Below are 24,438 nucleotides of genomic sequence, written 5' to 3'. Positions count from 1 at the left end.
AACGCTACATCAACTGACGAAGCCAATCGATTGGCTAGAAACCTTTCGAGCACGACGGGATACTTCCTAATGGCTTCAACGTAACGTGCATTAAATACTGGAAGGATTGTAGGTCTTCCTGTAACTCTTCTCGGCAAACACTTTACTCGCTTCAACGACTACATACAAAAAGTTACTGTGAAAAATAAGGGAACGTTTGACAAATTTGGACATTTTCTTTGCCTATTTAAATCGATGTCATCGGTACGAGCTCTATGACAGATGTAACGTAGAAATAGAAAGGAAAATTTTCCACAGTCCAGGACGGTGGTGCGGTGGACGGTTATACCTTTTTTTCCTGTAATACGTATATAGTCAGTGCAGTAACTATAAGACAGTTTATAAACCATTATCATAGTAAACCCGATACTGGGCAGCGCAGTGTTACCAGTTGGCTGTTTCTTTGGATCAATTTGGCTTTGTGCGCTGCTGTTACTCTGGTAGCTGTTGTTATTTTTCCTGTTCCAGTCGTTATCCCACTCTCTCTCTCTCTTATTTTCCTCTGTCCTATGCGGCAACGTTTGCGCTTGAAACGCTGATGTCATTAATCGTCACCGTTGCCCCAAGGGCATGGGCCTTGGCGTCTTGTCCACCTACAAACAGCCGTCGCTGAGGGAAATTCTGGCGAGTTTCCGCGTGCCCGTGCTTGCCCTTTTGGCTGACTCATAATCGCTAGCGTCGAAGTCCGTGGTGGCCGGTGTTCCCGAATGCGGTGGACGGCTACAACTGAGACGACCGAACAAAACGACGGCGTCACCGGCCAACATCACTGGCTGCAGTAGCGTCATGGGCGGACGAGGTAATAGTTTCTCCGGCATTCTTCGAGTGCTGCAACAAAGCCATCTATGCACGTCTGAATCGTACGGCGGATAACAACAACAATTAGGACAAGCTTCATTGTAGACGCTACGCAGTGTTGCTGACGGCGGCAGAACGGAGGCTTTCACTGAGCATTCATCGTGATAGCTGTTATTGTTGTTATAATTTGCATCCGCCACTGATGTGGTCCTCGTCTTCGTTGCTGCTGCTGTTGGAAAGCATCAATGCGTGTACCTACCCACCTAGCCTTCTGTCTACCGTTGTAGGTCCTGTGTTCCAAGGCTACAAACAAAGGCCAAGTCAATTTAGTCGTTTGCTCGCTGCTGGCTGACCTCATACTATAATTTTTGTTTTTGCGGTGCCCCCCAGAATTGGTTACAGCGTCAGCAGTAGAGGTCGCTACTTGTTTTTGGGCAACGCGGTGAAGCTAAGCTGATCTGATAGTGAGTTGACTTAGGCTGCTCCAGCTGGTAGTGAGATTGTGCCTGAGCCTCACCTAGTCACTTACTGAGGAAATGACAGCCGTATGGCTCGTCAATCATAGCTGCCTTCACGGGCGCTGACCAGCCTCGCGTTGTTTTGCTCTACCGCTTGTCCACAGCGCTCTCGCAGTCGAAGCAGGAACGGCAACTCCCCTAACGACAATAATGACGGGAAACGCCGAGGCAGACGTTTACCTACTATGCTAACCTGGATATGCGCACGGGACGGCGGTATCTCTTGTCGGCTAGAGCACTTTTTTGGCTCATCTTGCCAAAAGCGTGTGACGGCTCATTATCACTTTCTGAGCATTAGACTGCGGATTCATTCGTATAATGAAAATACAATGCCGCAGTAGAATAAGAGGGAAATAACAGCAGTAACAACACGTAGAGTTTTATTATGTGCAGCACAACAACAGACGTAAATGTTACCACAGTGTCGTAGCGCGTACGTATATATATATATATACATTCATTATAAATTCATTGTTGCCATATATTGGAATATTGACGTTAGCATCAATGCCGGATAACGTATTGGACATAAACATAAGCACAACAGATATTCTCTTATTTGTTGTTTAACAAAGTGGTGTTGCCTATTAGCGATTTTAGCGGCGATGTCAGTCGCTCGCCGTAGTAAGTGTTGTTTAGGGGAAAGGTTGTCGCTTTCTGATTGTTATAAGACTGGATTCGTAGGACATATGATAAAAGAACGCTGTTTGGTTACCAAATGAACACTTGTCGTTCTGTTGTCGTCAGTTATCTTGCGGAGCAGCTCTGCGTATGCTAATATCTGCCACAGCTCTCCTAAGCCCCTTCTCCTAGGTTTCTCTAGAATGAAAACGAGAGATGGCGGACAATGGTAGGATGCAGAAGTCGAATTCGTCGAGGTTGAAGTTGTTGGCTTCACCGGAGCAAAAGACTACTTGGATCAGACAAAAAGACGCGTAGTCTTTCATTTCACAACTCATATCGGACACACGTTCTTCACAATCACAGCGGTAGGCACCTGCTGTTATTAACGCAAAGAGCGGCCAGACATCTAGAATCTAAAATAATATAATCACGATAGGCAGAAGACACAGATATATATATATATATATATATATATATATATATATATATATATATATATTACAGCGCATTCCAAGTATGAAGACTTTTTGTAAAATAACGACAAAAAGAATTCAGCTTAATCTGTTGGACTCGTGACGGCCCCGGCGTCGGCCGGTGGTGACCAGTAGCAGCTTCCCCAGAAGATGCCAACAGTAGCACAGCCGAAGTAATATAGCACGATCAAGGTATCAGATATGTTAGTCTGGTTGTACTCATTTAGCCACTTGCTCTGCTCAGTGAATCTGCCACTGCTATTCACAGATGCACGGGTTTGTTGCCTCTTCTATATTCATCCAGCGGATAAACAGAAGGTTGAGGAAAAATTGATCGATGTCCACAGGCAGCGAAAAGGGCCGGCAGCAGCTGTAAAACATAGTCTCTAACTAATCTTCACAGTAAATACAAATAATAAACGTCGATCATCTTATGTAAACAATAAAAATACAATCTATCATTCGAGGGGACGTTCACTATAACCACGGCCACCGTCATTTTTATTATAAGTTTCCTGTTATCTAGCAAATGGCAGAGGGAACGAGAAGGATGCCCACCCGGTTATGCTTACAGTATGATATGTGAATCTATGCACGGTAGTTAATTCTATTTAATTAGGCGTTCGATACGTAATCGTAACATTCATATGATTTGCGTGTTTCAGGTAAGCGTGATGCCAGTAGCTGGAACGAATGAAGATGAGTTCTCGGTATAAGTGAAGAACAATGTTGGATAAAACTTGATCGCTTTGCAAAACTTTCATAGCATTTGCAATAATTATAACAATAACAGCAATAACTACCTATGCCCTTCTCTCTCTCTCTCTCTCTCTCTCTCTCTCTCTGCTTTGCTCTCCTTTGATGTCTCTTACCTTTATTCGCTCGCCACTTTTGTCACCTAAGTTTGTATCGGTCGGCAGACGTTTTTTACACGACACGCACTGCCACGTACTTGCGCATCGTCACGTCATTTCGGCGTCTTTTTTCGTTCAGTTTCCGCTTCACGGAGCAACAACACCGCCAAAAGCAGCGACGTTCGCTTCTGTTTCATATTTTGTTTCCAACATCCTTGCGGGGCCGTCTAGGCTAAAACGGAGCGAGTTCAAAAGTTCTCGCTTCCCATATTGTTGTCGTTGTAACTGCGGCTGCAACGGGGATTGGTCAGGAGATTGGAAACTCGGTAGCCAAAACGGCAGCATCACAAGAGCGAAACCATCAGCCGTGGCTGCCTGTGCTTATACTGGCCTTATCCCCGATCTTAATCGATTTACGCTGGTTGCTTCTTATCGTCGCCGCCGCCGCCGCCGCCGCCGTCGCCATCGCTGTCGCCGTCGACGAAAGCGATGTCAAGGGCGACAACAAGGAACGAAAACCTACGCGGCGCTATAATTAAGGAACAGACTTTAAAAGATAGCAGCAGCACTTTTATCATAGCTGCACGGCCTGTAGAGTTTTGGCACCGGAGAGTTGTATAAGTGCTGAGGCTGTGGATGCTTTTGTCCTCTTGTGAATTTCCCTTCTCGATTTCGGAGCATTTCGCCACTTCTGTCATCACCATGGGTTTGCATCTATAAGGGAGGCAGGAGGTAACTTCTAACGCGCTTCATCGACGTCAATCCGTGAACTTGATGATACAACGGCCGTTCGTATGCGATTTCTACTGCCGTTGCTTTTTCGTTGTCGCTGCTTCTGCCACTTTCCGTATCGTCAGCGCCAGCCACTCATTTCTCTACAGCAGTCGCTCGTGTGTCATTAGCAAACGTTATTTGATCGACAATCAGTTTTAGCTGCCATAGAGATAGCGGTAATATCGACGGAGCGCGGCAGTTGTTGTCGTTGTTGCTGGTAATATAGCTACCGTTCTTGGGAGGACTTCTAGCACTTTGGTGAACTCGCACTCTCGCATCTCCCATCGCGCATCGTCTGTCTCCGGCCTTCCCAGCGGGGAAAAGAGATGAAGAGCAGTCATCGTTGCCGTCGTCGTTGTTTTAATAGCTCCATTTCAGAATAGCTACGCAAGTCTGCCGGTCTGCCTTGTCCACCCGACTCGAGTTAATCTACCATCTTGCAACGCCAACAGTGGTCAGTGTACATAGACGCTGCCGGCAGCTGTAGCTAGCAACAACGAACGATATCGGCCGAAGTACCTCTTGGCATTGCTATGGCGAGGCTCTTTCCGAGCCGAAACAGTAGTACTACTCCTAGTTATAGTGGCAGTGTATTAACTGTTACATGCATCACACGACCCTTCGTAGCCTAGATTGTATGCAGAAGTACGCGGACGTGCTAGCGTAGATCCGCATCTGCGTATGTTGTACGATACAGCCACGATGTAGCTGCCACAATTGCTATATTGAATGTTCGTGCCACGGAAGAACAGGGAAGATTCCTGGGTTAACCTGTCCCCCCGTCGCACGCATGTCCGAACTCATTCGCTATGCCTATGTCGAATCGGCACCATTTTTCAACTACAAGTCATAAGCGAAACATAAGCGCATGTCTATACGGGCCACTAAGAAACACATTACTGATAGTAGCAATAGGAAAAGCGTAAAACTTGAAACTCCGACATTGCATCACAAGTATTAGTATAACAATAACGACTGCATCATTATAATCGTTGGCCAAAACGATGCGAGCTGGTCTAGTGTTACGGCTGCGGCCGTTGGTGCCGCGTCACATGCCGGGAAATAAATTCGCTTTCTCACCGTCTCTCTGCCCTATCTCTTCCTCTCCGTGGCGCGCGCGATAAAGTTTTCCAGAAGCATCATAACATCAATTGCGGCTTAGTTGCCGTCGTCACAATTAGTTGCTGGGTTTCATATGACGCCGACAGCAGCAGCAGCAGCAGCAGCGGCAGTGTGTGCCGTACTGATACGTGGGCCTCGACAACAGCAGCGGTGGCGCTCGACGGAGGCCAGCATATAATTGATATTCTAAGAAGCAACGGGGTGGCAGCACAAGCAGACGAAGACGATGAAAAACACCTCAATTTGGTCGACCCACCAACTGACCGTTCGTCTGCCTCTTCCATAGTCGCTTGCTTGCTTGCTTGTTCATGGCTTCGTTGGTCAAAACGAATGCTTGAACGAGAAGGAAGAGAAGAACGATGAACGAAAGCAAGCGAGCTATTATACGCTAACTCTTTGCGGCGTCGGCAGGAACCGATTCGTAGACGCCAGATTATGAACGGTACTTTTTCATTCTTCGCGCCTGGCGCTACTGTCATCGATCCTGCTTCTCTGCCGTTTCCGCCTCTTTTTGAGGCGCCTGCACACACGCGCCACCTAGTGACGCGCGCCGCGCGATTTCAATTCACATCTCCTCGGAACGATAATAACTCAGATATATGTGTGTGCATATCATATATATATATATATATTGTACAGTTCAAATACGATATTTTAAACGTGCAAACAGACATACGTTTGCGGCTAGGTACGCGCAGATTGAATGGCTGTGAAGTGAATACTCATTGTTGTCAGCACACGACAAAGCCCAGGTAGTCCTCGTTGATATGGTGGCAGGGGTGGGATTCAAGGGAATATAGATAATATAGACTGCCGCTTTGTGAGATTAAGCCTTCAGCGGGCTGAAGGGGTCAAATCGTTGGTTTTTGACGGCAGCTGTCCGGCTAAATGGTAATAGATGAGACGATTAGTTACAGCCCAACATATGCCACAATAACAAGCTATCCGACCTGTTAGTCGGATTTGGTAACAGTAGAATCCCGTTCGGCAGGCGCACGAAAAGATCGTGAAGAGATCTGGATAGCGCAACGTGAATGTTGGACCCACCGAGCGCTAGGGGCTGTCGGCTGTCGGCTGTACGAGGACGATATCCCGCCGGCTAAGCGCGGCCGAGTTGTTATAGACCATTAATTATGGTTTGAGTATACGAATAAATATCCGTTTACGGCTATATAGACTCGGTCCTGCCAGCCAACGATAAAACTAAACTGTTCTGCTTAAGATATATATATATATATATATGTTGAATATCAGGTGTTGCTGCAATTGGTGCTCGCTGTTCAACGCCATTATTGCCGCTTCCGGCACCGCCTCCGCCGCTGCTCCCTGTACGCGACGCTTTTCTAGAGTTTCTATTAGCGCAGTCGTACTCGTTATGGTCGTGGTTGTGGTTCTGACCGGATGTCGTGTTTCTAGTAGTGGTGCTTCCCGCTGGAGTAGTAGCAGTGGGTAGAGAAGAAAAATGCAAACCTTCCTTCTGTTCATTCAACTCGCTACTGGGAAGCATCGAAGCTCTAGTGTATAGTTGAGCTATAGCTTGAGCAGATGGTGACGAGATCGCTTTTTCCTACGAAAACTACGACCCATTGCCTTTACAAGGGCGGTGGCCGCGTGGCTTCTAGCCCCGTCATTAATGCTATTATGACAAGTACCGCCGCCGCTGCCGCTGCCGCTGCTGCTGCTACGGATTGTGACAGCTGTACTTTTTCCTGATGCTTCTGCTGTTACTGGAAGCTTTGCGGGACGGTTCACTTCGACTGTCGTTGCTGACACAGAGGCGGGAGAGTGCTTTCTGACTGTCGGCATTAACCAAGTAAGAAATGCGGGATAGTGCGGAAGCTAGCTTGACGTATCAAGTCCTCTAAAGGATTGACTGTGTCTTCTCCGTGTCCCTCGTACCCCCTCCCCCCTCCGCCGCCGCCCCCCCTTTGCCACTCTCTCGCTTCCTTTTTCGTAGCCTAAATTGGTATAAGTCAGGTAAATTGACTCATAAGACTCTGCATTTTGTTCGTTTTTCTGACGGGCGTTTTCCCTTTGCTCGCTTATATCTGCAGTGTCGTTACTATTTGATTTTGTCATTGCTTGCTTCTACTCTTTACTTGGTTGGCGTGCGCCGTCTGCAATCCGCACTGCTGACGTTTATGAGTTATCCGCAGGCAAGTCGTCGAGCTTCTCTGGAAGCTCTACATAGCGAAGAGGTACACTGAGAGGCGAAGCCAAAATAAAGGCAATGGATGGGAGCGCTCCGCTGACGGAGTGGCAGGACACCGGGCGCCTCGGGCTGTAACAATAAGACATTATAAACGACGACGGTACCAGCACCAACGACGATGACAAGTAAGGCGGCGGGCAAACTCATTCGTTCACTAATGACGGACAAGCTTGCGACGGCTGTGGAGGCAGCGACCTGTGGGGCCGACGAAGCAACAATATCCACACACGCACTGTCTAGGCATCCAACAATGTCGGTATGGCGCGTTTTGATTTATATTGCCCTTCCGATTTAACTGTGGCAATTGCTTTTCTAACTTTTGCCACTAGGCTGATCAATATGATTTGATCACAGTCATCGGAGTTAATGGAAAATTTGAGTGCCATTACAGAGGAGAGGTTAGATGTGTTCAGAGTACGATAACGTGTATCGAGCGCGCAATAGCTGAGCCGAAACTGTAACGCGATTTCCGAGCTGACTTCAAACAATATGAATATTATAGCCCGCTCTAATGTTCGGATTATTTGTTTATTTTCATGTTACACGTACACATGTGTCTTTAAAATTGAACTCACCGACTGTGTGTAAATGTACAAATAGTGTATATGTAGTAGGTCGGCCCTATTTATCAATTAAAATGAGCTATTTGTTACGGTGCTTATTGGGAAACAGAGAAAGGAAGGGGCCTTCTGTCGCCGCCGCCGCCGCCGCTGCTGCCGCCGCCGCCGCCGCCATCCCCATGCCCATGCCCGCTTTTGCACTTCTAATTATTTTTGGCATCGTGTCTTTTATGTTTTCGGGAGTCCATTTCAAACAGTCATCGAACGGGTTGCGTTCGAGACGTCGAAAGTCGAGGTACTTTTGGCGCAAAACTGTTGAGGATCGTCTGGGCACGTAGTAGAAATTGAACAACTCCGATTTTAATTCTACGTGGATTAGTCATCGGCATCATCTGGCAGGTAGAAGCCACAATTCGGTGTAAGCTGACAGACTTCAAAGATATCCACGGCGCATCATCTCCTTGCATCGTATCACGTAAGCTAGAAAAGCTCGTTGCTGCTCTGCGGGTTTTGACCATCTGCCCGTTGCAGACAAAACTCTATTGCCGTATATTTGATACACAGAAGTGCTATGCGACATTGCCAGCTGGTAAACGCCTAGTCTACCAATAGGGTACCCAAGGACTATTCAAATGATCTTTTCGGACCGCCGCAAGCAGTAGCTGCGCAGTTTCGCGTCTGTTCGCTTTCCTTTTGAGCTCAACATCTTTCTCTATCGTCAACACTTTCGAATCATTTCCAACTAAACTATAGTTAGCATAATTGTTTAGTATGCATGGTACTCTACTTGTAATAAGTTATCTAAGAATTTTTGCTGCATCTTGCATATACATTCTCATGCAGAGCACTGCACGGTGTATGTGCTAGGTAGAAAACAATGCGTCATCAGACGACTGTATCTTAGCGAAACTCCGCGCGAAAACACCCGTCGATATACAATATCCATAATCTATAGACGTATCGTTTCGTTTTATTCAGTACTTATGTACCAGTGGTACACCGATGTGTCTTCACCGTTGTAGTGCCTCATGACGCCTTTAGCTACTTAAGCGATATTCACTGGGCAACGAACGGTACAAGTAGCCGTGTCTCGGTGGCATTCCTTGGCACGAAGTCTTGCCATGGCTGCGGCGTCTGGCCTCTGGCCTCCGGCCACTGCCATAAGGTCGTTGTTGCTGCTGCTGCTGCTGTTGTTGGCGGCGGTAAGTCAGCTTTTGCGTTTGCGTCAGCATCTGTGTCAACCGCATCAGTGGCTGCCCCACCGTCCGTTGCTCTCAGCCGGCACACGAGCGAGGTAACGTTGGCATTCCTGCCGCCGCCGCCGCCGCTAGCAGTAACGCTGCCTGCCGACGTTGGTAGCCGCCGCGCTGTCTGGTCCGATCGACGCCCGACGCCGCGACAACGGCGGCGGCGACAGCTGCGGCGGTTGTGGCGGCAATGGTGGCACGCGCAGCAGCAGCTCGGCACTAGGAGTACACGATACAACACTCGGCAATAGAGTCAGAGGCAGGAGCACGGTGCGCGAACGAACCAGTGAACGAATTAGCTACCTCGAAAGCAGCTAGTCCACGTGAGCAAAAGCACGCCGCTGACTCTGCTCACTGCTGCCGCTGTGAAATCTATTGCAGTAAGAGAAATAGAAGTAATCATAGTATGGTAGCGTACCAGCGGCCGTCGCCACGGCATCATCTGGCGACTACGCTGCTGCTACAACGGCAATACCTGTTTGCTTTCTACCGTCTTTATAGCCCTTCTATCGAGTGGAGGACGGTGGTATCCGGTGGACGCCTAAGAAAACGACGTCGACGAGAAAAACTAAAAAGGAAACGGCAATGTTGGCGATAGCCGCTATCTTTCATCCTGTTTTTGAGCACTGTCGCAAGCCGGTCGTGCTCACCGATGCCCAGAAGAGGATGGAGTGAAACAGAAGCTATGGAGTCAACGGTAGGCAGGTTGGGAGCGGGCGAGTTGGGGTAGGCAAGGCGTAGCATCATCGACGCGCATAACAACAACAACAGCAGCAGCAGCAGCAGCAGTAGCAGCAGCACGAGCAGTATCAGCGTCGTTTTTAAAGCATTTGAAATGGATCATTTGCGCTTTGAGAAAGGACGACGACCACGAGACGACTTGCGTTCGTTTGAACGACGCTAATGCTGCCTGGTATGCGAGTGTATTCCACTCGTTTGTGTGCTGGTCCCGCGTGCTAACTCACCTATGCTAATGTCAGATACGGGTTAAGCAGCCGTCGAAAGTCAACAGGGCAGCGACACGTAATGTTGTTGTACACTGTTGTAAAGCACAGCGTAATTATTGTTGCTACAACAGAAAAATTAGTGCAAACCAATGTTACTATAACCCCGTTTCGTTTCTGTTTCTGTTTCGCACATTCTTTTTGCTATTCATTTTATATGGTTCCCTGCACTGTCGGTCAGATACGGCCTTTGCCACTTGTCTTCACCATCCTAGCCGTATGGCGTATCCTGACATGCTCTCTAAATGAACACGCATTACCCTAGGGGGATATATGTAATAATGTGATAAGTATGCTTGGCCGGTCTGTCACTGATTTGTTCGCGCCACCTCGATTTCGGTGACATTTTTTTTTCAAGCCGGCGGCGATAGCACGGAAATTCGCTAGTTACATCGCTGCATGAGTACATCACTTGATTGGACCGTCTGTAAGATTAAGATAAGGCTAGCGATTACACAATATTTATAGACGGCGATGTGAGACGATTGGATCGCGTCACATCGAACTGGTCAGCTACGAATTTTCACAGTGATCTCTATTTGAATTACGATACGTTCCGATTGCTGTTCCAGTCTAGTTCCTGTTTGGGTCATACTACGTACGGTGGGATTCAAGTTTTTCCTCGTCACAGCAGGCTAGGTGCAAACCACCAGCAAAAGCTGCGGCGGTTATCGAATGAACATTGGTAGGTCCCACTAGGCCTTAAATATACCTACGAGTGTGTGTAACCTTACGCTAGATACCCACCGTCATATAACAAACTACTACATCTCTAGGCTAACCCGCTGCGTCAAGAGCCTCTCTAGTTCACCCTGATGCAGTGATGAGAAACTACAACATCACGAACAAAGCCGGCGGAAAACTGTAACGGTGTATTTCGTAAGTTATAACGTACATCTTCGTCTACGTCTACGTCTGATGTTACGGCTACAACTAACTACTACTACTACTACTACCACTAGGACTGAAGTTGTCCTCTAACTTGTTCGTTCCTATTCGCCGCTGCTGCAAGCGCGGCCATTGTCATTGTCGTTTTAGTAGACAGACAGGAACAGCAGCAAGGAACTCCATCAACAGCCGTTGTCGCTTTACGTTCAAGTTTGCAGTTGAGTAGGCTGGCAGCTTTTCTGTGGCGGTACGCGACACGGAGTCGCTACGGGCTCCAGAACTGATGCAGCAGTGGTTCAGGTGGCAGTAGAGTTAGCAGCAATGGTTCCAAGCACAAAGGTTTTGTTTCTCTATTGATATTGAGTCGAGTGCGCCATATGTGGTTTAACAGACAAAAGACAACTATGCAAGTAGCCGTCGCGGTCTCCTTCGTTGACCACTGTTACTGCTTTCGACAGCTGTTCTAGAAAGATTGCCGTCACAGTATAGGACACCGTCTTGTCGATTAGGCTAGTGCAAGTACGAGGCTTCTGTTACTTCAGGCATTACAGCCACTAGAAATACGGCGGCCAGTAGTGGCTGCTAAGACTGACAGAGCTGTCTGCCCACTCATACTAGGGCAAATACGTACTGCCGTCTGTCTTGTTACACTGTATATAAAAAATAGGTAGATCAAATAGCGTCTGATTGAACTTTATTGCACAAAATTAAGCGGTAGATGAGCTAATAAGATAAGAGATGAGACGACTTTACGATACTGTTCGCCCGGCACATTTATGTGTGCCTCTTGTTATTGCCTCAATTTACATCGATTCGGTCTGAAGTTGATTTTATCTGGTCCATTGAACACACACCTGTTGTATTTTCTATACAGCTTGTTAGCAACTTAGTTAGTACACTAACCGTCGTAAAATTTCTCGTTACCCATTTGGTCCATGGTAAAGGCAACATGGACTGCACGAAAAAGTCGGGTTTGAACGTTTTTAGAGTTGTACATATGTATATATATATATATATATATATATATATATAACCTACGTGAAACGAATTCAACTCATAGAAAAAAACAAAGAAATTGCTAGAGTCAATTTTCTATCGTGGTACCCTGTCGCATGGACACTTCTCACGCGGGTGCGGGTGCGATCGTGGGCTTCAAAGCAACAACGCTGCCCATTTGCAAAAAGTAACAACTAATCTATAACAATATGCTAGGCTGGCTTCTTACAGGCGGGTAATTAGAAACATGAAAAGTTTTTCTTTTTGGTTTTGTACCTAGCACGGGTTAGGTCTTGAACTAACGTTGCCATCAAACATCGTCTCGGTGCTGTAAACATACCGTGTCAGTCGGCCGACAGGCAGTCAAACTGACAAGCGAACGACGTCGGTGTTTGTGTTCATTGTGTGTATGTAAGTGTATGTGTTTGTTGCCGTCTCCCATTTCTGTGTTAACTGCCGACTGGCGTAGATTTGAAAAGCGTGAGCAATACAACAGCGGCATGACTAAATAATGCTGAAATGAGATAGATTTAAAGAATCCACAAGTGACCATGTTGTCAGCGCACGCATGAACAGCCCGGCCAGAATTAGGATTGCGTAGCTCTTGCCACTGCAATCACCCTATTATTAAATACCGCCATCGCTAGCGAGGCCACTCACTGAGCTGCCGAACACCGACGACTGTGACGTTGACGGTGGCGAGAGAGCTCGCGGAAGAAAAAGAAACATCGAAAGCAAGAGAGGCAAAACAAGCTAAATATATATCGAAGTGACGGAAATCTACGCCACGTTGGCTGGTTTCTTTGTACCGTCACAGGCAGCAACATCAATACGACGATATTGTTACCAGCATCGGCCGGTAAGAGGAGATGGCTCGAAACGGCATCGCCGACTCTTAGCCGCTCATACATATTATAAAACAGGGAAATTACTGTAAACATAAGGTGAGGTTACATTGTCATAGCAGCAGTTGCCAGCGGAATATCGTATACGCTTCAAGGATGTACATCGATTTCGCTCTATAGAGAGTGGAAGCAATTTGGTGGTCAAGAAGTCCGCAACCCTGTCTTTACACTGGATTATGGATATTTTTAGCAGCTTACTATATCATCGCATTTGTTCAACCTGCGAATGCAACGGAATGCTACCACTTGGACTGACCGGACCGGGCCGCATTTTCCATTATGAGGTAGACGTATTGACCTCACGCAACTTCGAGCTGTCAAGTTCAAGGAAGTTCATCTATAGTAAGTGACAGACTAGGTGAGTCGCATTCAATATTCAATTCATATTGCTGCTCACGACTAGGATATCTACCGTCGGTACATTTCCACCCTGCGGCCGGTATTCTCCGACAGTGGACCGATTATCACGTTTTTTAATGATCTGATTTGTTGCGGGAAGCGCGGCCAACTTGGTAATCGTCTTCCTATGACTCAATTTCAGAGATATTTTCAACCTAATTCACAACTTTAGAAGAATAAACGTAAACAAAATGACTTCCATTTAAGCAGCATGAAAAATTCTGAGAGTTGGGTGCCCGAGCCACTGGGCCGCAGTTCATGGGCATATGAATTGAAGCCGTCTAGTCTACATCAATGGGAGAGCGAACGCACTAGCGATAGATAGATAGATAGATAGATAGATAGATAGACGCTATATATACCGGCTCTAGCTAGCAAAAGGTGCGTGACTTCAGCATAGCTACTTTGGTGTTCAACCGGTCGACTGGCAGTGCAACATCATCGTTCGCTGACTGCATTATCCAATGGCTAGTCGTTCTGCTTTGCACTGAAGCCATACTGGCAAAGCTATTGGTTAAACGATACTCCCATGAATCGCTCAACTTGCCAATCCGTCAGGGTTCAGTGTCGTTCTTGTGTGAACATCGTGAAAGAGAGAAAAAGATTTAAAACGTCATGTTAAGAACGTTTGACAATAGATGGAACAGCCATTTCGACTTTGTTCCCATGACAAGATGGGTTGGCCATACTCGCATGAATAATATCCAGAGTTTTGCAATTGATTTTAGCCCATGCGAATGAAGGGACATCTCAGGCAGGAACAGGCTCACTTCGTCGACTGGGCTCACCGCTGCCAACGTCCTGTGACACCCCGTTCCGGCAAATGTTTGGGTCAGTTCACTCCGCCTGCGTTAAAATGCGTATTCTATACAGAGTGTTAAATATATGTTAGTTATACTAGTTATACATATATATACCTACATTTTATGACCAAGGAGTTCCCTAACCCATTAATCTGGAGCAGTGCTGTCTATGGGCTAGTAGCTGAAGTAGATAGTGGCTTCAATCCTTGCGGCTGCTACTAAGCTAAGAATCGGACTGTTAGCCCAGACGGAACGTAATAGGACAAAACAAGCAGGTGCTGTCGCCACCTGCTGGCGATTCGCATATGACACACGCGTGTGCGCACGCACATACATACGCCAAATTTTATGGATGTCGTCTGCGTCCTGGCTTACGGGTCGCTCGCCCACAGACATATACATATATATGATCATGCAGATCGGTAGGCACGCATACATTTACTCCACATTTGATCAGGCAGTCGTTCAGTACGTGGTCCGCCAATCCACTCCATCGTCGTCAATCATTTACCGATGGCTCCATGGCTAACGCTACTGCTGTTCCTTGTTGCCACCGCTAGAACAAAGTTTCTACTCTTCCTTTTAATAGAAGATGGAAGAAGCTGGAAACGGACGCCCAGGAGAGGCTTCAATGAAATTCTATTCAATGGGCCAACTACTATTAATATTTACAAGTGGCCACGCGAGTAGCTGGCGGTTCGTTGCTGTTGCAACTGTCGCTTGGAGGAAACTTGACACGCGTACGACACAGCCTTGAACTTTCTTATTAAGCGGATCAGAAACTTGGGATTCTCGAATCACCGAAGATAGTATAATGTACACACACCACATTGAAACTGCCCAGACGGACTAATTATTAGTCCACCGACTCTACTTGTACAAAACGTTCAGGCAAAATGTTAGACAAAACCTTTAGACTTGAGTTCTTGTCCTTTGGTTGCTAGCAGAATTAAGCGCAAAATGTCGACACCAGACATTATTGACCTTTGTACATGACTCTGTCGACAATATAATTGTTCGCCTCGGCCAGTGATTATGTCATTGCCTTCCCTATATAGCAGTGCCGATAGATCAGTCGTAAGACTCACTAAAATCGGACGCACTGGGGCTGAGTTAGTAAGTTGTATGTGTGTTTGCAGCGATCTTTATGATGTGGCCCTCCTGCTAGCGACAATGCGACCTCGTCGGTCACCAATTCACGCTTAGGTAAAAGCAGATGATCCGTTCCTTCGTGCATCTCGCCACGTCTCGTTCCCTTCACGTCCCTAGCTTGGAATCTCTTCAGAGGCTGAATTGAAGAGTAGTCTCTTGATTGTGCTCAGTACTACGATTACAGCTGGCACTATCGCCGTCATCCGTTGAACTCCAAGAGCTACTTATTTGCACAGTCATAATTATCGAAAGCGTACAAGGTTTGCTATAAGCAACTAAATTTGTGTCTAACAACAACAACAACGATAGGCACGTAGTAAATAAATAACACGGCTAGCCGTTTACGTATATACGCGGATTTTGTTTCCGATCGATAACCCCCAAAAGTAACTGCAACATGAGCTCGAAGCTAGATGGAAGCTTGGGTTTGCTTGATAGTCTGTTGTTGTACTGTCGCAGCGATGACAGCGACAGTTGTCACGTTGGCAAGACCTAGAATCCGTATCTGATAAGAAGCCTTAAGGTCCATGAAACATCGACGAAATCTAAGTCCATTATCACTTCTACCCACAGGGGTTTATGTCAGGAGGGTAGATCCGGAATGGTCTGACTAGAGTAGGCATCGACCATCTTACGCCAATAGCTACCAATTAACAATCCTGTTGCGTACAGATACTAACGTGCCTACCTGCAAACTCAGATTATCAAAAAGCTGCGTATCACGCTGCGACACCCTTGCTTAGTACACACAACCGTGACCTAATAGGCTTATCCATCACATACCGATATGCCGTTGACACGTTTACCATACCTTCATGATGACCTTCTCATAGCAACGAAGTAAGTTGGAAACATGATTCTAAGACACTGTTTATATCGAAAAGCAGACTTCGATCGCTGATAATTGGTGCTTAGTCAAATAGTTTCCATAAATTTGTAGACGCCAGCTCCGAATATTAGTTTAGGTTTAGTTAACCGATAGAATCGTCTTAACGACGATTAGCGGGAAATGTTTCATTCCTTTTCGTTAGCCGCTTTAAAAGTATGTCTATTTTTTTTTTTACTTAACAGTAGAAACGATGCCTGCTTGAAGGTAGTCGATTGGGAACTAATAGTTGCATTGAATGTTATGTGGCTGTGACTACGGTTGGGCCGTTTTCCGCCAGAACAGCTGTTGTTGTTGCTTGTTTTGCCCTGGTCTTATTGTACTTCCTAAGTAGATCCGATAACTGCCTGTGTATGGTAACGGATGTTTAAGTTAAATCAGATTTAGTCCTTTCAGTTTATTTGGGTTAGTAGACCTGCTATATAGGCTGAGCCACTGCTGTAACTGCTACAGCCACAGCGGCCTTCTGCGATTCGTGGCTACAGAGATCCTCTTTTGAATTACGTTGCATTTCTATCAAATTGTCAATGAGGAGTAATGCGTTCATGTTTCATACATCCTGATTGTATTATATGGGGCATCCGTTGATGCCGAGAACCGCTATGAATCATTATACGTTAGCGTAGCCTACTTTGCGGTTTTTATTGATAGCTGGTTCGATAAGTGCTTCGCGTCGCTTATAGCATAAACTGCATTTATCAGTATCAGGAAATGCCTATCGGAAAGGACAACATCATTTATTTCTAATTTTATCAAGAGAAATGATGATTTCTAACTGTAAAGGTAAACTCTACCCCCATTAGGGGGTAGGTTAAGTTTGCGCTTCTATCGTGAGTACAGTTCATTGCTACACCTCAGACTACTTCTAACTCTGACGAGGAGCAACCGCACCAGAGAGGGACTGAAAACACGTGAAGTCTTTGCGCAGGTATACAACAGTTGAACTATAGACGACGACGACGACGACGACGACGACGTCACCAGTATTAACGGCACACTACATAATCAAATGCTTCTAAGAACAACCCTGAAGAAAATAAGGAATATGATAGAATGATTCCAATTTTAACATCGATCGATACTGATTGTCTTCGGCTCATTATTTCGAATCGTATAAATAATGCTTCCACTCGGTATGTGGTCTTCAACGCTATTACTGAATTCGGAAGTTTTCCTGCACAATCTTGACATTTAAGCAGTCATTATAAACGACGTTTTAATGACGCAACGACAACGTCCACAAAGCCAGCAGTAACAGCTGCAGTAGTAATAACAATAACAACTTCGTCATTTATTGGGAAGTCGGTATAGGCACATTTACGTACAGGGCATATGGGGCTCCAATTATACCCAGCTAGCGATCCAAGCAACCAACCTCCAAAGGGTTCTGGTTGAGCGCAGACGCCTGTGCTTCCAACAATTTTTATGTTCCTTATACTTTTGCCTATACTTTACGGACGCTTGAGGCTGCGTGGTCACTGGCACGGCCGCGGGTGTCTACTGGCTATTTGCTTGTGGCCATTATCCGACCGCCACTGCGACTACTGATGATGACCGTACTGTTAGTGGTGTTGAAACGAAAAGCCAGGGGTGACTTTTTTCTAGCTGCCGCGGCGGCAGGTTCGAGATACAGGTGCTAAGACAGAAAAGAAATAGTGGTTGATTTTCAGTGGGATACCACCGTCGACTTGTGCTCTTATGGCAATCCGGCAACGGCTGACAAACAGACAGACAGGTCGTTTATACCTGAGCACATTTTGGAACAGCATTATTACCACCCGGTTGCAGACCACCCCGCCCGATGTTTACTATTTCTCAAGCTATATCTGCTTGAAAAGATAGCAGTAGCTGCTGCGGCTGCCGCGGGAGAGCGCGGAAAAGATATGCGAAGAATTGCTTGACGAGAAGCCAGCATCAGGCAGCGTAATAGCCCTACTACTAGTCGCCGACGACGGGAAAGCAAGCAAAACCACATACGGGCGGGCAAGTGGGCACGTGCGCGCGCGCGCGCACGCACGTACAGACAGCTAGATATCCACACGCGCATCACATGCGGCCGCAGAGAACGTAGGAACAAGTCCATGGAAGCAAATACCAAGTAACCATGCGACTCATTACGATAAGTACACAACACTGTCACACAGTGATGACGGTAGAGTATAGGCGTAGTGGGCTAAAGTTAACTGATCTCTCGTCCAACAACCAGGCGACGGAGGGAGACAGAGAAAGAACGTAGCGATAAGAAAGGATGAGTCCTTTGATGATATAGTTGGACAGCTAGGGAGAAGGACCTGAGAATAATGTGGCCAAGACAGGCCAAATTTCCTTGGCCAAATATCAGGCAGCGCTTGGTGTGGACGAATGTGGCTTTATAGTGAGCTACAGATAGAGAGAACGCGGTGACGGAGTTGCCGATGGTGACAATAGTTTTTTGACCGCCATTTATTATTCAGTCGTTTTCCAATCTTAAATAGGTGATGCTAATAATGAAATAATGCGAGACTGAGTTAAATGTAACCTAACTTAGCCTAGGACAACATATAATTCGGTTTTCTATTCTGCTGTAATTTATGTAAGTTAATGGAGTGGACTTGCATTGCCTGATATTCTCTGACGAAGCCGCAAATACAAAGCTGCGTTTCGAATAAACGTGCGGTGGATGGGAGATAGTCAGGATCGTTTATTTTCGCATCCGTTCCCTGTATATCCTTAGCCTTTTTCTTTGCTTTACTTACTACTCTGCTTTTTCTCGTGTGCTAGTAATGGCGTTCGCTTGAAATCTATTAGCCGGCAGAGGAAGTTCCAAGTCTATTCTAATTTAAGCTCCCTCGACAAAGTCGTTCAGTCCATTTGCACGCTCATCGCTTACTGCCCCCACCTTTATCGAGGGCAAACGAATTAAAGTCGACCAATTGTTTAGCCTTCGATCTTTGTTTCGACGGGATAACTACTACTTCTGATAGCACTATTTGGCCATTAAAACGGTGCCCGAAAAGGTCCGTGCCTTTCGTTTCGTGGCTTAAGGGGCCAGTTATGGCAGTGATGGCAATTCCGACGTAAGGTAAGCCAACAGTCGGCAATGCAGCACTGGCTGGCTTCTAAGTAGGTAATCAGTCGACGTGTCATTGGCACCCTTTGGTCATTCAAGCGTTGACTGCCACTGATAGTGCCGTCGCTGCTGTTGCTTAGTACGTTATGCGTGTACGGTGCTCTTGTGGTGTTCCTCTGATCAGCTCTTGTTTTGTCCTCGTAGCTGACGTGCATTGCGAAATAGCACAACACTGTCAATCAGAATTAGCACACTTTTATCCATGCTCGAGTCCCGTTGTTGACGTTGTCGTTCAAGATCAGAGGCTTAAGATTTGGACGGACGCATACGCGAGCGCAGGACAGGCGACCCGGTCTCCAAGTGATGCTACGGCGATGATGGTTCGGCGGGGGATATATTCGATGTTTTAGCTGGGCGTGTGCCTAGCGGCGGCAGCGGTTGCGCCCCCAGCCGATACGATCCAACGATAAAATAGCAGAAGCATCAGTGCCAGCTGGCATTAGTGAAAGCTACAAGAATTAGCGTGCGTAATTCAATGTGCTACTCCAATTCTGCGCTGTGTATGTGGCAAACACCTTACGCTTTGCTCTCCGTGCGGCCTCCATGTGCGAACAGAGATGCCGGTCCCGAGAGAAAACCTATATTCCTCCGTCTTGGCCGCAGTTCCTTGATGACACAGTGTAGCCGGCTTTGAACACGTACACGGACACAAAGTCAGCCCGTGGCGGCAGCAACTCGGTGATGATTGACGGCGACGTCAACCGCGACATAATTGGCTAGAATTGTCGACTGCCTCTCTGCCTGGCCAACCAGCTGACAACTTTTCGCAATCGTCACCACTACTACCATCATCGTCATCGTCGATGCCTTTGACAATCCATACCTAGGATGCAGCGCACTGCAATATAGAGCCATTGGTGATGCGGCTGCCGCTTTCAGTGCTGTGATCTGTCGGATCTTCAGCTGAACGAACGTGCAAGTGGCGGCCGTAAAGTCTTCTTTACGCTGTAATATCATGGTAGATTCAAGCAGCAACAACAGGATCGTTCGTTGTTTCTACTGCTGCAGGCGCTGTCTTCTGTGCCTTGTTGGATGGATAATGGCAAGCGGAAGTGTTCGGTCGGTAGATTCCTGTGACCGACGTAATATGCGAACGCAACAGACAGCCATACGAAGAAAGAAAGGTTAACAGGAGACTGTTGTTTATAGCTGTTGCCGCCCCCACTAATGCTGACTAGGCGTAGGATCATTTTTTAAGTGCAACGTTTTGTGTACAGCTCGTTATAAGCAGGCGCAACAGAAACGTTTGTTCGTTAATATGTAGATGAACGGTTGATACGACGGCGTACGCGGAACACAACAGAATAACGTGACGTAAAACTGAAGTGACTCAGCGTTCATCTCGCAACCGTCTTTGACGACAACGATGATTCTGACAAATGTGAACGGTAGATTTTTCGTGAGTCAGCCACACAACTAAAATCACTATGATCACAAATCACTGCTGCCGTCATCTCTTGGAGCAGTGGCGTTGCCAGCGACGGTAAGTTATCAAACAAGGTAATAAACACTGATGATTCCGTTCATTTCATGGCGTACACACCTCATGCCCCTACATCATACTGTTGACGCTGTAGTAGATGTTTATGCAATGATAGCTCTTTATAATGGTCTCCGTTGGTGAATCTCACGGGCAGCAGCGGTAACAGCCGAACTCAACCGATAGTAGTAGTAATCGTTGGGTATATACATGTGCAGGTTGAACAGCCAGCCTGTGTCGTCCGGATCGCAGTACTCAATATTCGTCGAATGAGACGAATGGCAACCTGTGCAACTCTGCCTATGTGACACGAAAAAATTGCACATGCAGTCATACAGGAACATACAGCGGTATGTGTCTGTATATTGATAGATCTGCCGCTTTTCCCTACGTTGCTTTGCTTAGGCACCATGCTGCTGTGCACACTGATTGACTACCTGACAAAGCTCAAACCTTGAACGCTGCTGCTGCTGCTGCTGCCGCCGCCGTTAGTGCCGCATCGGGTAACGACAACGGCCGAAAGCTGCATCCAAAAAAAAACTCTATCGCAGCATCGATCGGGCCTGGAACCGATGCCTGGACGACAACAACGATGAGGAAGTAAACGAAGCGATTGAATTGTGATACGGTGGAGTAATATTGGCGTGTGCCATGGTGGGGCTAATACTGAATGTGTCCCGCGCCATTCCTCGGCAAGCCCACATCGGTCTGCCCATCAAAAGTTGCTCAGTAACTTCCATAGTTGCCGCTGTTGTTATTACCGTAGCTTTTGTGCTGCTGTTCCCTTGATTCTGTTCACCAGATATTTTGGCTATGATTATTCCTGCTATTTTGTGTTCGTGCGTTTTGCGCCGGGCCGTAGCACGGATCGCCTCAAAGCGCGTCGATGACAAGTTTGATACGGCGCAAAGGTCGACCGGTTGCCAAGCAACTGGCGGATGAGCAGTCGCGAGATCAAGAGAGCGCGAGCGGCCAACAACGGTAGTGTTTTTCGACTGCTGGACAACTCTGTTGGTCGGGCAGCGATACGATGACATCGGGCGAGTCAGTCAGTGATGGAGCAATTTTGTGCCTTGTGCTTTACCTCGATAGAGAAAACTAGCCAAGGAAAAAGAAGCACGGAATGAAAAACAAGAACAAAGACCACGAAGGCAACAAAGCCGGAGAAGCATTACCGTCCGAATCTATGCGATAAGAAAAAAGAGCTCTTACATATCGGTGAGAGGTTGCAATGCTGCGAGATGGATACACATGTAGGCAAGCTGGTTCGGGGTCGTGGGGGTATTTATAGGAGATGTAAGTGATGCTTATCTCTGTTGATGATGCGAACGAATGAAGAATGAGGCAGGACAAACGAATAGGAACAGAGCGCAGATTCCAGTATGCCCCCGACTCTTCTTATCAGCACAAGCAGAGGAAGCAGCAGCAGCAGCAGCAGATCATTGAATCGCTTAAAATTCGTTCTGCAAGTGTAACCGGTACGCTTGATCAGAGCAGAGAGACTGTTTTGTTGACGATGCGTCTGTCTCGTTGTCGTCGCTGCTGACGTCACTATCAAGAGAGTTGGCCATACGTGTCGGAGATGGGCGGCCATCGCATAAGTTCGAGTCAATGCCAAATAATCTCGTTTGGTGGTCTGCCTTAGTTTTCGTAAAGGGGTGAAAAGACTGGGGCGTTTATATCTGGTTGCTGCAATGGACCCATATCGATATCATTAAGTCACCTTTACGGCGATAAAGTAAGTAGATTATTAAGACGTTCAGGATGTCTCAGCATTAACAAACAATGTCTAATATTTGCCGTAGCATTATTTTCCATTTGTCTTTGATAAGGTGAACGGACCGTTCGGGTTTCATGAACGCGTATTATTTAGCATCTCAGTTCGGAATATCTACAACGTTGTTATAGTCTCTCTACTGCGAAGTATGTTATCTCGGATGTATATATTGATTTATTACCGGATCATTGTATGCTATTAAATGGATTAATCCCTGCCTTAGAATGCAATTCAGATAAAGGCTGGACAGACAGGTCAGTCCTATCTATAGCTACGAGCCTTCAATAGCGTCAATAAGTTTTCTTGTATAAGGTTGCCAAATCGGTGAGATCATTACAGAAATTTGAAGGCTTTTATAAGGTTGAATTTAAAATACAAGCTCTTTGAGCTCAATTCGGTTCACTTATCTAGTTAAGATGAATATAGAAGTCCAGCTCCGGCGCGATTGTAACTCCTAACCGGACTTGTCACAAAAATGGTCACATCTCCTAAAGTGTATTTGTAAATGTCTTTATGAGATCATGTAGCCATACACTTTTGAATGAAAATGATGATATCGCTGACGCGGACACAGAATGCCCGCTGAAGTGACAAACGATTGCCGCCACTACAACAAGAGCCGTATAACTTCAAATCATCGGCGTAGAGCTTACGCCAGATCCCATCATCTTTCATATCGGACACACGAATTCGAGGAGAAGAGGGCGCTAACACACAAAAGCCTGAAGCAAAAGTGTTCGTTTAGCACTGTATATGTCCTTAATTTTTTAATCAGTTGGTGAAACGAAGATCTACTCTTAGCTCACCTAGCTTTGCGGCCAATGTGTCATGATCATGATAGGCTTTGAAAGAGTCAGTGGAACTTCAAGTCGGTGGTTTTAAAATAATGCCCACTGTTTGGTTGTGGTAGCAAGGTGTGTTACAATCGATTTGCCGTTTGCGAATCCAGTGCCGAAGAAGTTCTCTCGATGCTAAGTAAGCCATCATGTGGTCAACTGTAACTTCTTCTCGGTCTAAACAAGTTATTGACTTTTGAGCTAACAGACGGTAGTTGCACACTGAGGATTAAACGCTCTTCTTTAGACTGGTGGGTGACCGATAAAAGTTTACACAGATTCGAAGAAGATCTTATAGGATAACCCATAGGACGCGGTTATTACGGGAGGCTTGGCAAGGCTTCTATAGAACACGGAGGGATCCCATTTGGGTGAAGAGTTTTTAAGTTTGTGAAGGATAAGGTTAGTTAAGATGGTTAGAGATAAACACTAGGGATCGTCTGTAGATGCGACAGTCTTCTTTCTTGAAACGTTACGCTAAAAAGTTTTTTCTTCATTATTAGCCATACTACCTAGTATTGAATAATGATCGTGTGCATATATCTATAAGAAAAAGAGTCTCAAAGAAATCTAAGGTAACCTCCGGATAGCCAGGTTAGCTTTTCTAACGATGTTCGTTCCTTTACATTTCCTCTGCGCTTTCTCTATCGTGTCGTGCCGATATCGGCACGGAATGAGTGCAGTTAGGGCGTTTCAGTAAATATGATTGTCTTTTATTGTTGAGATATTGGGTCCACTTCGTTTGTTGCTACCACTTCCGAGCTCCTACCGTTTACTTCATACCATTTTTTAAAATGTTGTTGTACGGCTACAAGCAGCAATAGCGCTATAATCCCAGCACTCATTAATATTTACTTTAGTTTAAGAATCAATATCAAACGTTAATATGTCTTGAGCAGTACTCGTTTAACGTTAACCAAGGAATGTATCGGATTCAACATACCCTTCCACCCCCTTACGGTCACTGCTGTCTTAAGCTACC

General features: G+C 46.3%; 1 protein-coding gene across 9 annotated transcripts in view; it reads left to right on the top strand.

The window, feature by feature from the left end:
• LOC111264448 (uncharacterized) overlaps positions 1-24,438 on the top strand; it is a 257,234-nt gene that overhangs the window by 57,952 nt on the left and 174,844 nt on the right. For 2 of the 9 annotated variants that reach the window (XM_022840370.2, XM_022840367.2), the window contains exon 4: positions 7,359-7,539. The exons of 6 other annotated variants lie outside the window; for them this stretch is intronic. In XM_022840370.2, the coding sequence (XP_022696105.1) occupies positions 7,359-7,536 (178 nt within the window). In that variant the 3' untranslated portion in view covers positions 7,537-7,539. Of the gene's footprint in view, positions 1-3,117; positions 3,163-7,358; positions 7,540-24,438 lie in introns of all 9 variants that reach the window. One more of the 9 variants, XR_015312694.1, reaches the window with a different exon arrangement.

Source organism: Varroa jacobsoni, unplaced genomic scaffold (genome assembly GCF_002532875.2).
Source record: "Varroa jacobsoni isolate VJ856 unplaced genomic scaffold, vjacob_1.0 scaffold_859, whole genome shotgun sequence".
In the NCBI taxonomy this organism is placed as follows: Eukaryota; Metazoa; Arthropoda; class Arachnida; order Mesostigmata; family Varroidae; genus Varroa; species Varroa jacobsoni.
The sequence above is the reverse complement of the archived record's forward strand: the minus strand, read 5'-3'. Positions and strand labels throughout refer to the sequence as shown.